At 40.1% G+C, this 15,498-nt stretch overlaps 1 protein-coding gene across 2 annotated transcripts in view; it reads left to right on the top strand.

Annotated features, from left to right (window-relative positions):
- The first annotated feature begins 569 nt into the window (after positions 1-569).
- Positions 570-15,498, top strand: part of BEGAIN (brain enriched guanylate kinase associated) — a 157,174-nt gene continuing 142,245 nt past the window's right edge. For both annotated transcript variants that reach the window (XM_086613564.1, XM_086613562.1), the window contains exon 1: positions 570-1,496. In XM_086613564.1, the coding sequence (XP_086469690.1) occupies positions 570-1,496 (927 nt within the window). The remainder of the gene's footprint in view (positions 1,497-15,498) is intronic.

Raw genomic sequence — 15,498 nt, 5'->3', positions numbered from 1 at the left:
AACCTTCATAAATTCTTTTAGAATTAAAATTATGGCAAGAACAAGCAGGTAGAAAGTGAGAATCACATTCTCTTTTTTTCTTTCTGGGTCCATCAGATCTGTCATTAAGCTTTCTAATAGAACAGCAAACACTACGAGCAATAGGACAATATAGCATGACCTTCTCCACTATCGGATTTTAAAAAGCCCTGAAACAGAACCATCCCAGACTTTACTTAGCGAAAATTGATCTACATCATGGTAGTTTGGTTTCCAGTTCAACAGACAGGAATATATCATATGCTGCTTTGGATCAATGAAAGCCCACGCTCATCCACAAAGTATTCAATACCCTGGAAAATTTGCATGTCCTATAGATTCTGTTCATTAGTATGCCTAATTAAAATGATGAGAATGACTTATTGATCTAATTATGAAACATATGCATAATTCGGGATGCATATGGGCTAAAACGTGGTGGCTGCACTGTTATGCCTTTCAGAGTCATGCCTGTTGTTTTACAAGATAGAGAAGGATTTATGGGAATGTCACTTTCACTGATGCAAGCTGACATATAGGCACAAAAGTAAATGGAGTCACTGTCAAAGGGCTCCATTTCCTCTCTTAAGCCAGAGGGTACTGTGCCGGGAAGACGGACCAAGCAAGAGGGGGTTGGCAGGGTGGCTGAAGAAAAAGCATGCAGTGCATCCACCTCTGCATGTGCACCAGAAGTAGGAACTGATGCGGACAGGAAACTCTCCGGAGGTTTGACAATGAACAGTTACTCAAAACGCTGCAGCTCCAGTGAGGACAGCTTTGAGTTACAGGGTAGTGCAAGGTCAGAAGCTAAAAGCTTTGTTAAAAGCAAAAATAAGGATGAAGGCTATCGACCCCATCGATCAAAGCACTGTCAGAAAGGGGGTGAAAAAACCCACGGACTGGAACACTCTTCTCTATACCCAGCAGAAGTGGAAAACGCAACCCAAAAGCTCCACAGGCAGAAGAAGACTCACAAGAAGAGCAGTTCCTCTGCATCTGATTTAAGCTTGATGAGTCAAGGATCATCAAGTTCATTGTCTGTTGTGGAAGAAAAAATAGAAGCTAAACTCAAATTCTCTCAATTTATTAATGAAGTTACTTTCAGAGTGCTTGATCCCATGAGCCTGAGGGCATACCGAGCTGCTAAACTGAAAAATACCTTTGCATCCAGTGTGAGAAGCCTAGATGATTTGCATATTAAGAGAAAGTCTCCTGAAAGCTGGAAAGAGAACATTCTAGATGGAAAAACCCATGAAGAAGTAGACTTAGAGAGCCTGAGAAGTGATGACATCGTGGCTGGAGCACGAACACGCAAGTTAGAGAAATCCTTGTCCCTGGATACAAGTCCCTCTCTCAGGTCAATTGATAACAGTGCCTCATGCAGAACAAGATCTGGCTTGCCTGTAGAAATAATGATTTCTCAAAGCAAAGAAATGCCAGCCACAAAATCTGCGTCTCTGCCTAGAAGTACAAGCATGGTGAGCTCTCTCTTAAATCACTTCTTTGGGTGGTATGTGACAAGTATTTGTGCATGCACAAGTATTGTGCATTTGTATTCCCATTATTTCAGAAGTGTTTCTGTCTTCCTGGGTGGGCTTTTACCATGTACACAAACTTTTGTCCAGGGTGGAACAAACACAGAGGCTTTATTTTTAGTAGCTGAAGAAACCAGTACTAATGGAAAGCTGGACAGGGACCGTACTTTTTACAAGGGCATATAGTGATAGGACAAGGGGTAATGGATTCAAACTGAAAGAGGGGAGATTTCAATTAGATATAAGGAAGAAATTTTTTACATTGAGGGTGGTGAGGTACTGGAACAGGTTGCCCAGAGAAGTTGTGGATGCCCCATCCCTGGAAGTGTTCAAGGCCAGGTTGGATGAGGCTTTGGGCAACCTGGTGTAGTGGAGGATTTTTCTGCCCATGGCAGGGGGGTTGGAACTAGATGATCTTTAAGGTCCCTTCCAACCCTAACCATTCTGTGATTCTATGATTCTATAATAGGTATGGGAGGAAGGAAAGACAAGATACAACTCCCTAGTCCTTTTATTTTGGTGTCTTAAAGGAAGACTTGATGAAATCAAACAAGAAAGGGATTCTTGCACTGCAATGAAGCATATACTTAATCAGGTCAGCTTGATAGGAGCAGTCAAGGCACTCTCAGAAAAGGGTGAAGAAGGTACTTTGACAGACTACTCAGGTAGTCAAGCTCACTAGCTTAGAACTTACTCAGGTATCTCTACACTAAACAGGCTCACTCAGTGTGTTTTAAGTACTAGTGAGAGATCTGCCACCTGAAAACATTGCTAAGGTTTGTGTGTCTGGAGTTAGCACAGCTAGATTGAAAATGTCTTTCCTGATTTTTCTGGGGAAAAAAAAAATGCCTCTGAAAAAGAGAGGAAAACACGCTGAATCTTTCTTCTACGGCTTGGCCAATTTTTTTTTTTTTTCCGAGATTCTTTGGTTGAGGAATAGGTATTTACACCAATGGAGGGAGGCAAAGGGAAATTGTTGTTCTTTGCTTGCATAGTATTGTCAGAAATCCTGAGCTGCCAAACCTTGAACTGATATATTATGCTATTATGCCTCCAGAGCAGTAGTTGTAATCCTGCTAAAACAATAAAGGTCCAGGAATTGTTGCTTAAGACTATAGACATGTACATAGATGTTGCTAAAATGGAAGCTGCTACAGCTGCATTATTCTTTAAAAAGTCTATTCAAATTTTAAAACAAAGAAACAAAAGGTTGTCTGTTTTCACAGAGGACTGCAGCAAGTGGGAGAACATCTCAGTCTTAAGAATTTCATGCAATCTTCAGCAACGCAAGCTTAGGATTTTATAGGATGTCCTTGGATGTTCTAATTATTCCATATCAAAGATGGCCAGAGGGAGAAGAGGTGAAAAATAATGAAACACAGAGAGAATTTGCATATAGTGTCATGCCACAGTTCCACAGTAGGAGCTGTCCTGCAAAGGGGTCAGGAGGCTCCCATCTGAGCATATGGCAGGATACGCTTTTTTCACATTTCAATTAGCTATCTGTCAGAGCATCTTTTCCAGTGGACTTGTTCATACTGTAAAAATTAGAACGTCCAACCAATCGAGTACTAACTGACTAAACACTCCTGAGTGCTTTGTAATTCCACTCAGTTAATGTAGGCATTAGTCTACTCCAATTTAAGCATGAGCCTGCTCTAAATCTAGTCATTTAAATTAAACACAGTAGTTACCAAGAATTTTACCTCAACAAAGTGTGCCTCAGACTGCAGAGCTCGACATGAGAAGAGAAAGGAGTGGCAGGATGAAAAACAAAAGCAAAACACGTTCAGCCACATCTACAAATTCATGTCTCCTACACGCAAAAACTTTGACTTCAATGCGATTTATTTAGTGCAAGTCCTCACCTGAAGCATGCCTAGTAAGAAGCAAAAGGATAACTGTACAGTCTTGGGTGCCATTACTGTAAAGATATTTAAAAAGTACTTGGTTATGTAATGTTCATTTGAATATGCATATAGAACATTGCCTGAAACTGTTTCATTTTTCAGTTGCCAAGTTATTATTCATGTGTAGAAGATAATCTTTGAGAGAAAGAAATAGATCATGTTACATTGACTTAAATATAAAAGCAGGATAGCAGAGGTATTAACAACGCACATCCTGAAGAGCATGAAAGAACATGCTGGAAAGTTTGAGGTTAAACAAGCTGCATGTAAGAAAACAACGTGACTTAGAAGAGGAATGCTGTGACATTGCCTCCTTCTGTTAGGTTTTCTGAAGACTCCTGAGGTGTCCACAACTGTGTCTGCACTGTAGTGTAGTGCAGTGTAGTTGATGTGTGTATATCGGATCCAGATCTACTAAAGTGGTTTTCAACTTTCAGACTTCTGAGAACTGGTCAAAACGGGCAGAGACATTTCTGGAGCAAGTATTTGCTCTTTGCAAACAGCTGCCACTGAAATGAAATCTCACAAAGAAAACACCTTCACTGAGATCTATGTAGAGGAATTTCCAGACAGCTAGCAGGATCAAAAAGGATGCTCCATTTAGTGACTGAAGTTAAAGGGAATTCTGATAGGTAGGAAGCAATTACAAAATATGATGGACATGGCCTTGCTATGATCTAAATATTTTAGTAACCTGATCAGCAGGATTAAATTATTTCTCATTTCTATGTATTGATTTAAATTTGGAGTCACTGGATAAATAAGTGGGAAAGCAAATGATTTAACTAGATGAAAGCAAGTCTCTGAATCCACACCAATGTACAGTAGGGTGCAGAAATGGAGATTACATCGTACTTCCAGGCTGAAATAAAACGACCAGTTCAATAGCCTGAAAATTGCAGGAAAAGTTCAAAAAGGGTTGTACCCACTGGAAAGTCTCTCAGAACTGCGAAGACATGCTAGTCAGAGTCTGTCAAAGGACAGATCAACACAGAGAGAAACGTAGATGGGACCAAACAATACGTATTTTCCTCAGATCCACAGTACATCTCAAAGAAAGCTAGGCACGAGAAGAGACTGGTCTCTGTCTTTTAATACACATTTTATCTTAAATACATTTGTTCCAAGTAACCAATGCCTTCAGGAAAGCTTTGGATACCACTGCTATTTTTCCAGGAGGAAACTATGGGTAAAAATTTAGTTCTCAATTAATCATACAGGAAACTGACTTCAGATCTGAGTAAGTCTGCAGCATCTTGAGATTTGAATCAACCTGAACATTGCATTTCAGTTAGCTTTAGTCATACAAGAATGAGGATCAACTTTCCATGTAGATCTTGTCTTTATGTACCTACTTTTGCCTGCACAAATTACTATATAACACAATATTAGACATTGATTTTTCTCAATCACAGGAAAGCAGTCCTCTTTATTAGAAAAGCTGTATCTTTCCACCTTATGATAAACTATCAGTAGTACACATTCTGTGTGCAAAAGGTCTTAGAAGCACTTAAGTATTGACCTCATCATTGCAACTATATGCACACATATCCTAAGGAACTGTGTACTTGTCACCTAAGGCCATGACATTATCAGATCACACAGAATAAGCAAGGTCAAGCCTGATCAATACAAACAATTTAGTAAGCTGCAATATCCCCACTGATATTGCAGCTAGCAATACAATGTTTCAATTTGGTGCAGAGGATGTCTTTACTAAAAAGCAAGCTTGAGTTGGGATAATAGCACTTCTGCAAAACATTTTGGAGTTTAAGAGGGCAGAAACATGGCCTTACTCCATGGGAACTAACCATGCTTATGTAGCCATGTCCACAAATAATTTAGCCACATCCATGCAAAGCTGCACCAATGAAGGCAGAGCCAACAACAATTACTTACTACCTGGACGGCGTCTTTGCATGAACAAAGACTCTTTCTGAACCCAGAGTGATGTGTCTATGTGGCATGACATAAGGTGGACTTCTCAGCTTGATTTGGCACCAGCTTCAGGGTTCCTTCCATATTTGACATACTACAGCTACCAAGCTAACTGCATCCCTGCTTGTCTCACATCTCCATCTGTTTTTCATCTCTCAAATGAATTGCACTAGTCTCACCACCCAGCTCAGGTTGATGCTACAGCTGCTTGTCAGGACAAGGCACCTGGAAAGTCACTGATGCAGTCATGCTGCCTCCTGTGTGATTTAGTATAAAGGGCCAAACTTTGGTTCCATATAAGCAATTCAATTCCATCCTGTAGTCTCAGAAAAACTATCTGAAAACAAAGTATTCATTCTCACCCTGATTTCAATCAACATATGCTCTAAAGTATTTAATTTCTATAGCTCTCGAGAAGGAAGGGGATAAATGCCTTTTACAAAGGTTTGTGTCCTTATAAAATGCAGATGGTGAAGCACAAACTAGAATAACACTCTTTTGCATTCCTCTCACAAGAAATTAAGATTACAATAATTATTGTAAAGAATAAATACGACCAATGTAGACATTTATTTAGGATGTCAAGAAGATTCAAATCCTGGTGATGTATATATCTAATCTAGGTAGGCTGTTTAATCTTAAGCAACTCTATAGGTAGCATACTGAAGTGTCATATACGTTAACACAAACAAGGAGTGATACAATTTTTAGCTCTTTCTGCTACCTGTTACGCATGAGGATTCCTGCTGTTCATTACAGGTTCGCTTGCAAGAAGAATGCATTAGCATGGGAATGGCTCTCTGAAGGTGCAGAGGCACCTTTAGAAATTACAGCTCACACATGTGAACTTCCCAGGCATGAAAGAACCTGAGGCAGAGTAAGATTGTCCTGCAAAGGCTGTGGTAGAATGCCAGAACAGTAGAAAATGTAACTAATCTTCCATTTCTAAAGAAACCCAGTTTCCAGGGCACCCAAGTTCTAACAGAATCTTACTTAAAGAGCAGACAAGATGGTTATTTTTGTTACTCTAGGCTGAAGTTCTTTTATAAGAATGCTTTCAGTCCTCTTTCAGCCCTTCCAGCCTGCTACCATGCTGTAAAAAAGGCAATTGCTTTGTTCTTGGATGAATGCCAAATCTTTCATTTTCATTTATTTAGTGATATTTAGAAGTAAGTTTTGGGTTCAAACACTTTATAATGGAAAGTATCTTATTTCACTGACTCATGCATGCAATACGCTAAAAGAGAAATAGTAAGAGGTGGCATCAGAAGTGCAGGGAGATGAAGTGATTTGCCCTGGTCATTGATCAAGCCAGCAGCAGAACACAGGCCAGAAAAGCCTTCCAGTGTCGTATTTTCTGGTCTGTTCCTACTCTTTCAGGCAGGCAAGGCAATGTAAAACTACTTTCAATAGCAGAAATAATGAAGCTCTGATCCATAGCTCTGGTAACTCAACGTTACCAGAGGAAGGTGAGAAAGAGAACTATATCAGATGCTTCAATTCTTTAGCGTATGACATGCACGTGACAGATCATATTATGAAGGCCTCATATGAGTCTCATATGGCAATGGAAAACAGCATGTGGCCACCCTTCCTGGTACCCTGGCCTCTCTCTTGACTTGCTATCTTGCATGACACTGCTTAGAAGTTTGCTCTCCTCTGTCTTGCAAATTGGAGGTGACCATCAGGCTGTTAGTAGTCTAAAAATGTTTTGTCAAAATAGAAATTAAAATACATGGCTTAGTTCCTTTACCAAAAACTTGACTGAGAGAAGATATTGATCACTTCTTTTCACTGTTCAGAGACATCAGGCAAATACAGTAACTGTCAGATTTACTAGCTTTAAACTCATTATCATAGGAAGTGAGCATAGTCAATGAGCTGCTAGCAATATAAACCATAACAACTTCACTCTGTTATTTTTTCTTCATCTGCAGATCCCTTAAATCAGTCCCTGTGTTTGGTAATACTATATAAGAACCACAGGTCGAAACAATTGAATTTGAGTGTGGAAAGCCAAGTACCACAATCTTTAGTCCATTGGGGCTGCAGTTTCTCGGTACTTCCAACGATTCCTATTGCATTATTATAACCTCTCTCCCTCTGATAACCAACACTGCCTGTTTTTCTAATTCCATACACCACTGTTATAAAATTGCAACTCTGAGTGCAGTAGTTATGAGTAATATTGCAAATCTGTGCAGTTGTGTACACTTGGAGCTTCCAGTATAGGTCAATTAGGTTTAAAATAAGTTATAAAATCTGATGGCTTAAAGAAATGGTAGTGCTTTCTGATCCTCACTCCATCTGAAGTCAAAGACAAACCTCATTTTCCACTGATCAAGCTATTTATCTTAAATATCTCCTCAATCTCTGAAAGGACTTGGCCGTGTTAGGTTTAAAGAAAGTTGTAGTACTAGTTGTACCAGTAGCAGCCAAGCTGGGCAAAATGGAGCTCAGAAAAGACTAACTGTCCAAGTATCTACCCAGTTTCATCAGTTAAATATAGTGGTGAATCCTCTTCTTCATTTTGTTTGTGATTTTTATGGTACAGTCACAAGATAACGGGAAGCCAAGAAGGCCATGTGCAATTTCATCTACTGTTAACACCTCTTGTCCCAATAATGTGCCATTGATTCTTTTCCCACTGCTAAGAGGAGTGCAGCAGTCATGTACTGTAGGAGAGATCAGCATTTTGTTTTTAGAGCAGCAGATGTGACATCGTTTTACAAGCAACAGTGCGAGCAGATGGTGTTTAGAGAGTTCTCCTTGCCTGCTCTAAAACACCTCCGTTGGGTCACTAATGGATCCTTCGTCTAGTCGAACAGAGTGCATAAAGATACAATGTTCCCAAGATGATGCATATGGTCATTTACAGCTTCTCAGCTCATCAAATACGAATTAGATCAAAATCTTCTTCACAGAGTATAGACATCTACAAGCCAGTACTCAAAAGAGTAAGCTATTTATTCAAGACAGAATAAAATAAAGACAGTCTGAGCTGCTTGACAATAAAAAGACTGTGTTTTTGATGAAATTAAGTATCTCACCATAAAGCCTGCAATTTTTGAAGTTAGGGTTTGTTCTTGGATTGTCCTCCCTCCCTGGGGCCTCTCCGCACCCCCCACTCATTTTTAGAAAAGAAAGGGAGCAGCAAGTCAGTCAGGAGGGAGATGTTTGGATACAGGAACAGATGTTATTATCATAGTGGATTTCTGCATGGGATTCAAGGCTCCAACCAGAACACAAAACCATTTTTCAGCCAAATTTACTATTTGCCTTCAGAAGGGCAGCTACTCAGCCAGATAAAAATGCTGAATGCATGTAGTTCACATTGATTTTGATATCTCTTGGCACCAGCAACAGGAAAGCAACAGTGGCAATCAAAAATATTTAGTGTTCCTTTTCCAGTGATTTTTGTTAACATGACTTTTCCCCTTCCTTTGAGCTTGAAAATCACTTCTCAATGGCACTCTCTATCTTTGGGTGCCTTTAGAAAGAAATGGTACTTTCAGAGTAATGGAAGCTACAACAGGCTTATAACAATTACTATCAGCAGAGATCCCTGAAAACTGCAGAGCCAGACAAGGGAAAGCAAAAGAGCAAGAGGCAGAAAAGACCAATAGATCTTTCTTCTCTGGCCCAGGTTTGGTCTAAAAGCCTTTCCGTGTAATTTACGACAACAGATTTTAAAGGTGTTTCAATCCATTTTTCTTTTCTTCCTTCAGCCAGCAGCCTGTGTCTGTCATGTTTATAAAATGCTTTTTTTGTCCTGCCATAGCATGTCTTTGGTATATCACATAAGCAGAAGACCTCAGCACGCAGTGACCCTTTTCCACAGACACATGCAATACTTAACACAACTGCTGTGTCTAGTCAACATAGTGAAAATCTCTGAATACTACCAAGAGAAGATCAACTGCAAGGCACTGCCCAGAGCTGGAGGTTGCTCTGATTTATTTTCCATTTGCGAGTGACTGATATTTTTGCCCCACTCATTCGAAGGTTTTCAGCTCTATTAAAATTCTGCCCATTGACACATTGCATGCAATTAATAGAAACACAGATGTAACCTTGGTCCCCTCCTCACCGTGCCCTAACATCTAACTCGAGTAAAATAGAAGTTCATTTCTTAATACGAACCTAGCACTGCGTGCATTTTGAAGACAGAAAAGAGGGAATCAATATTACATTACTGTGCCAAAGCTGCACTTGAAATACTGTTTTCCCTGTAGGTCTTGGTGGCCCGTGGGTTTTAGCCTCACATCAGAAACTGTAGCATTAAAACTTTGAGACTGACAAATTTCAAGAGCAGAAACTTTTATGAGTTACAGGATGGGTTGTAGGGTTTTATACTAAATGTGGGCCTCAGAAATGAAGCCTACCTGCCCAACACCATGACTCATATCTCAGAATATCAAGAACTGCCAGCTTCGACCTGAGGTCTGATAAGGAGAAGCAGGACCCCATTTGGAAACCCGTTTTATATGTACAAAATACTTTTTTTTTTTCATGAACCTCTAAAAAATGGCATTTTCACAGACTAGCTCAGACATTTGTTTCAATGACTTCCTCTTTACAAAGGGGCTTAAATTTGACCTTCTCAGATGAAACTCTTCAGTGCCAGGAGTTTTAAATGACAGGAAAACACATCTTATGGATAAAAAAGAAGCAGCAGTTGTCATAAATCTTGGCTTTTAAACAGTCTCCCATGATACTCTCATAAGCAAGCCGGGAAAATATAGGGTAAAATATTAAATGGTAGATGCAAACTGATTGGGAAATCTTATTAGGAGGGTGGTTTGTAATATTCAGTTGTGAGTGGAGTCTCAGGAAGATCAATAGTATTTGATATTAGCAAGTGGATGCATTTGCTTTGAGATACTATTGCTATCTATCTACAGAGAGTAAGTAAAACATGCAATTCTGCTCATTTGTCTGATTTGGAAATTACAGTAGTGCATTTATACCCCTGTGCAATACTCTTGAGAGGATGCTTGTGAAATTTCCAAAACGATGACTTCACAAGAAGAAGCAGGCACTTTATCGAGTTTAAAGGAAGCTTTTCCATTTCTGAAAATCAGCCCTGGTGGAAAATCCTTCCAGACTTTTTTCTGTGTCATAGAAAAGTTATTCAGTACCTAGAATGGACAGAAGTTGTTTAAACATCCCACTGTGTCTCCCATGCACAGTGTCTCTCCATCATCACTGTATCTACAACTAAATTAGTTTCCTTTTTCACTACCAAAAAGGAGAACAGATTTAGTTGGACGGTGCCTTGAGTAGCCTGGTCTAGTTGAGAGGCGTCCCTGCCCATGACAGGGAAGTTGGATTAGATGATCTCTGAGGTCCCTTCCAGCCTATGTCATTCTATGATTCTATGATATTCCAGAACTTGGTAGAAGCATAATGCTTAAAAAACTTCAGTGAGCTGGATACAATAGCATTGGAGCACCTATTGATGAAAAGCTAGCTTGTAGACTGTAGCCTGCAAAGCCTTCTGTTAATGACATTGTTGGCCAACAGCTCTCAATTCCTGACAGTAAATTCAATACCTGCAAAGACAAACTAGAATTATTCAAATACACATCTGTACCTGTCGAGCTTATGAGCTGTTTGCATTAATATTTGATGTTAGCTGAGCAAGAACGATCAGTGACATGGCAGCCTCTGCCTCCTGCTTCCTGCTTGGATGGCTAGAGCATTTTAAACAAAAGAGTATAAGGAATAAATACTAGGCTTGTTCATACAGCAACACTTGTTCTCTTGAAAATAAAGAGGCATTTCCCCCAAAGAACAGCTATTCCCTAGATAACTGTAGTAACAAAAGCCTGCTGTGTGAACACGGTTAAAATGAGCAGCTATTGAGGATTCACATACTGGTTCACAACCACTTATTTCTATAGCAGCCAGCCAGACCTTCGCACCGCTTGCTATGCTGCGCTGCGCTGCGAGCTCGCAGAAAGTACCCAGCATGTCCTATTTCTAGAGACTCAGAGCTGAATCACAGTCTTGCCACAAGAAAACCAGGACTGCCCGTAAACCAGCCAGATGGAACAAAGCAGCGACAGCCGCTGGAGAGCAGTCAGGGGCCATGGGGCACCAGTAGTCCTTAATGGCCCTGACCACCTAAGGTGCCCCCCACCTGCCCGCAGCCCAAGACCCCATGTCAGCCCCTCGGAGCCATCAGTCCTTGCCCCAGCAGTGGCAGCAGAGCTGGCCTCAGCTCCCCACGGCCCTGCCCTACCCTGCCAGACCCTGGAGAGCCCCAGGGAGTCCCTGGCCCTGCAATGGGGCACGCCAACACAAGGCGGGTGGAGGCAGCGCCCCATTGCCAGACACTCGCCTGCTGCTACTCCAGCAGAGCCGATCCCCGAACAGCAGCAGGAGATAAAATATTGCCCAGTACGCAACAGGTTATCACGAAGAGGAAACAGAATTGCCACATTGCAAACCATACTAAGTCAGAGTTACGCACTCATCATAAGGAATTTAAATGGAGTAACAGATTGGTAACAAAAACTTGCTAAAATTGTCATTGTGGGTGCCTATATTAAGCACTAAAATGCAGAAAAGACCCTTTGTTTGCCTTGGAAATGCCTATCTTCTCCATTTTTCAGTATTTTGACGTTTCCTCTTGCTTCTCTTGTTGATATTGTAGTGAACCAAAATGGATCCTAAACCAGTCAGCAAAGTTACATGAGGGAAGCGTACAGTTCATTACAATCGATGCAGTTAATTAAAAATACAATTAAAACCGAAACAGTAATGAGAATTGGAACACAATAAATAATTAAACCAAAATTAGTTTGGCTCTTTTGTTGAGCCACTCAGTCCCCAGTTAAAAGTAAACGGTTTTTTACTTCATTGGTAGCTGTAACAGCAGACCTTAGGCATCTCCTCCAGCTCTCCTTCCAGCTGTAGGGTGTAAGTGCATAAGCCTCCCTTTCCCACGCTCCCCTTGCTCGACCCACCATCCCCAGCCAATCTGCCATTCTACTCCCAGTGCTGCAAGACTGGGAGCTGGACAGAGGAGTTGCAAATACAGAGCAGGAAAGAAGCATATGGTGATAGAAAATAACAAAAAGCCTGTTAATTATTCCAACATAACATGAAACATTCTTCTACAGCAGGAGCTGTTGGCAAATTATTATTTATCTGTTTATTTATGCTGGAAATAGGCAAAGGCAGAAAGAAGTAAATCTGTTCCCTTCACAAGCTACTGGCAGCTTTTTTGTACCTTGCTCACAATCATTTCGGAGTGTAGGAGCTAACATTTCAGGAAGCAACCTGGAAAGGAAAGAGGCTTTGTTTTCCAAACACCAGGCCTTCAGAACAAATGCTGGGTGCTAACACAGCTAACTGCTTCATTTCTGAGCTCAGGTCTGCAGGAATCGTTTTTACAGGTTGTTTTGTCTCTGTCTGATATTACCACAGCAGTGTTACAGCTCTATAAATTGTGTATTGACAGCTATGGTTGGTTTCCTGCTTTTCTTGTATTCATTCACATCTTCAGTGTTCCTTCCTTCCTTGAAGCAAATAAATCTCTCCCCCATGTTGGGAAATGTAAGTGACAAACAGCAAGGTGCTGAGAAGAAAGTTGCAGCTTTCACTTTCTCATTGCATAACCCCTCTGGCTCTTTGAGAAGAAAGAAACAAATTAAACCTTCTGATTGAGGCACTATTTAATAACACATTAATTAGCTAAACATCATGACAACTAGGGATTAGGTATTTTCCACTCTTATTGGACTTCTATCATCATAAGAAAAATAACAGGTAGCTCTTCTAGTAACAGTTATTTTAGTACGACAGATCAATAGCTTGATTCTTGCATTTCTCAAAACTATAAAGCCTAATGGCTATAATAAATATTAGCATGTGTCCTAAGCTATAATGGAATTTTATGAAACTGTATGTGCGCTGCTGTAATATATAAGGAAGAACTAGCTAACAAAGGTCTTTAAAATCCTTACTTTCTGTTGAACAGCGGTTGTTAACACCACAGCTGCTCCAGTGCTGACTGTTGTTTTGTGTGCTGACAACTTCTTTGTGGATAAGTGATGCTGCAAAATGTAGGTAAAACTGGACATAGATTTATAGGCTTTACCACTATGTGTGAGACCCTCTGTCAAATCTGGATGACAATGGAAGCTCCTGAGGCTGATGAAAGCTTTCCTGAGATGGTCAAAACAAGGAAGAGCATAATACTGGCTTTTTTTATAATTGCGTCCGCTGGTTTATTGTGTAACTTTGAGTAAAGGCCCATCTTGGCCCTGCCTCAGTTTCCCCAGCTGTAAAACAAGAATAACTCTTAAAGCAATTGCATTTCTGTAGTGTTTCAAGATCATCTCCAAAAACGGAGCTTGCAATGGAGTATGGCCAAAACATACCTCAGAAAGGAATTCACTTAGAGAATGATCAATTCCTTATTTGCGTCGTTTGAGGCGGTCATACTGTAGTGCATATAGGAAATTTTTCCTATACTCCTGTAGTGTTTACCAAATATAAAACCAAAGTGCTTGGTCTATGTTGTCAAGGAGCATTTCTGTTCTTGCTATTCTTAAGCATTTATGCCTTTCTTTGACTTAGTTAAAAAACTTTTAAGAAGTAACCTGTTACTGAAAACACGGTCACTTTTCCTAACTAGAGAGAAGAAAAATAAATTATGATGAGTGCTAGAGTATCATATAATCTTAATATCTGTGAGGTAATAACTTTAACAATACTGTGTGCAGTCTGGTCAGCAAGGTAAAGGTATAGCGCTGCAAGACGCTTAAAGGTGAAGGTATTATTTTAGTTGCGTGGAAGCATGGGATGAAGCTTCATGAGGCCCTGAGGGACAATTGAGGCTTGTACTTACTGTCACAATGCCTCAAGACATGGACAACTGTTTATTTTACTCATCAGTTTCCTAAAATTAATTAAAGCGAGCAGCCCTTTTCAGTGGGCAGTTTTGCATGAGCGTCATTCCCAGGTTCTTCTTTCAGTAACTCAATTAGACACGCATTCGCTAAAAGAATTAACCTGCTTCCACAAACCTCTATACATATTTCTTTTTTTACCAGAGCAGACAGGTTGACAGTGAATCATGACACTAATACCTTTTTGTTATTTCACACTTTATGTAGCTTAGGAAACTCCTAGTCATAACAGAATTTTAGAAAAGCAAGTCTACGTCCCTCTAGGATGGCAGGAAGGAAAAACTAGGGAATGAATAACTTCTGGACTGCTTCAGTTTCTTGAAAGGAAAATTTCTATATGACAGTAAACAGTTCTTAACTCCAGGCCAGCAACTCTAGTAATTTCCAGAGTCATCTATACCCTATTATCACATTAACTTATTCTTTTTCTTCCAGATCAGGACATCATCTCTGCAAGCCTTAGTAATAGCATGAGTGTTGTGTTTTTTAGGGAGATTTCTTGGGTATAAAATATGACTTAGTATTTTTCAAGAAAGGTTTTGGATGTGCACAAATATGTCTGCAATGCTTTCTTCATTGGTCTTTTAAGGACATCTAAATCTATGAACGTATTAACCCCCAAGTGTCCCATCTAAATTTCTCTCCCTGAAGAAATAGTTTCTTTTTACTTACACAATTCCAGTTGGGATGCATGTAACTAAAAATTAAATCAAGTCCTTTTCTCTTCAATGATCGCACACTATTCAGCTATTTCCTCCAACCTCACTTTCACTCTCAGACCAACCAGATCTTCTTTGGACCTCTGCAATCACATTAGGATTTTTCCCAGACACACAAATGGCAGGATAGTTAGGTATTACTGGCATTTCTGTGTGTCTCTGTGTCTGTTTTGAGCTTCTCTACTGCCTAACAGTCATCTCCAAACACTTTCTCAGTTGTTTTGGATCTTTGCGCCTTTCCTCCCATATAACAGTTCTTCTATAAAACAAAGAATTAACCATGTTTTCAATGCAATACAGGATACTTCTTGACACCAGGTACAACTATGCATCTTATTATTTTTCTTATGCACACATATATGTAGCTTCTATCTTTATCTCTGCCTTCCACTATTTTGTGGCTTTACTTTATGTGCCAATAACAACGTTTCTGGAATCCCAAGGCTTGTGATCT

The sequence above is a fragment of the Tauraco erythrolophus genome, chromosome 6 (genome assembly GCF_009769465.1).
Source record: "Tauraco erythrolophus isolate bTauEry1 chromosome 6, bTauEry1.pri, whole genome shotgun sequence".
Lineage (NCBI taxonomy): Eukaryota > Metazoa > Chordata > Aves > Musophagiformes > Musophagidae > Tauraco > Tauraco erythrolophus.
The sequence above is the reverse complement of the archived record's forward strand: the minus strand, read 5'-3'. Positions and strand labels throughout refer to the sequence as shown.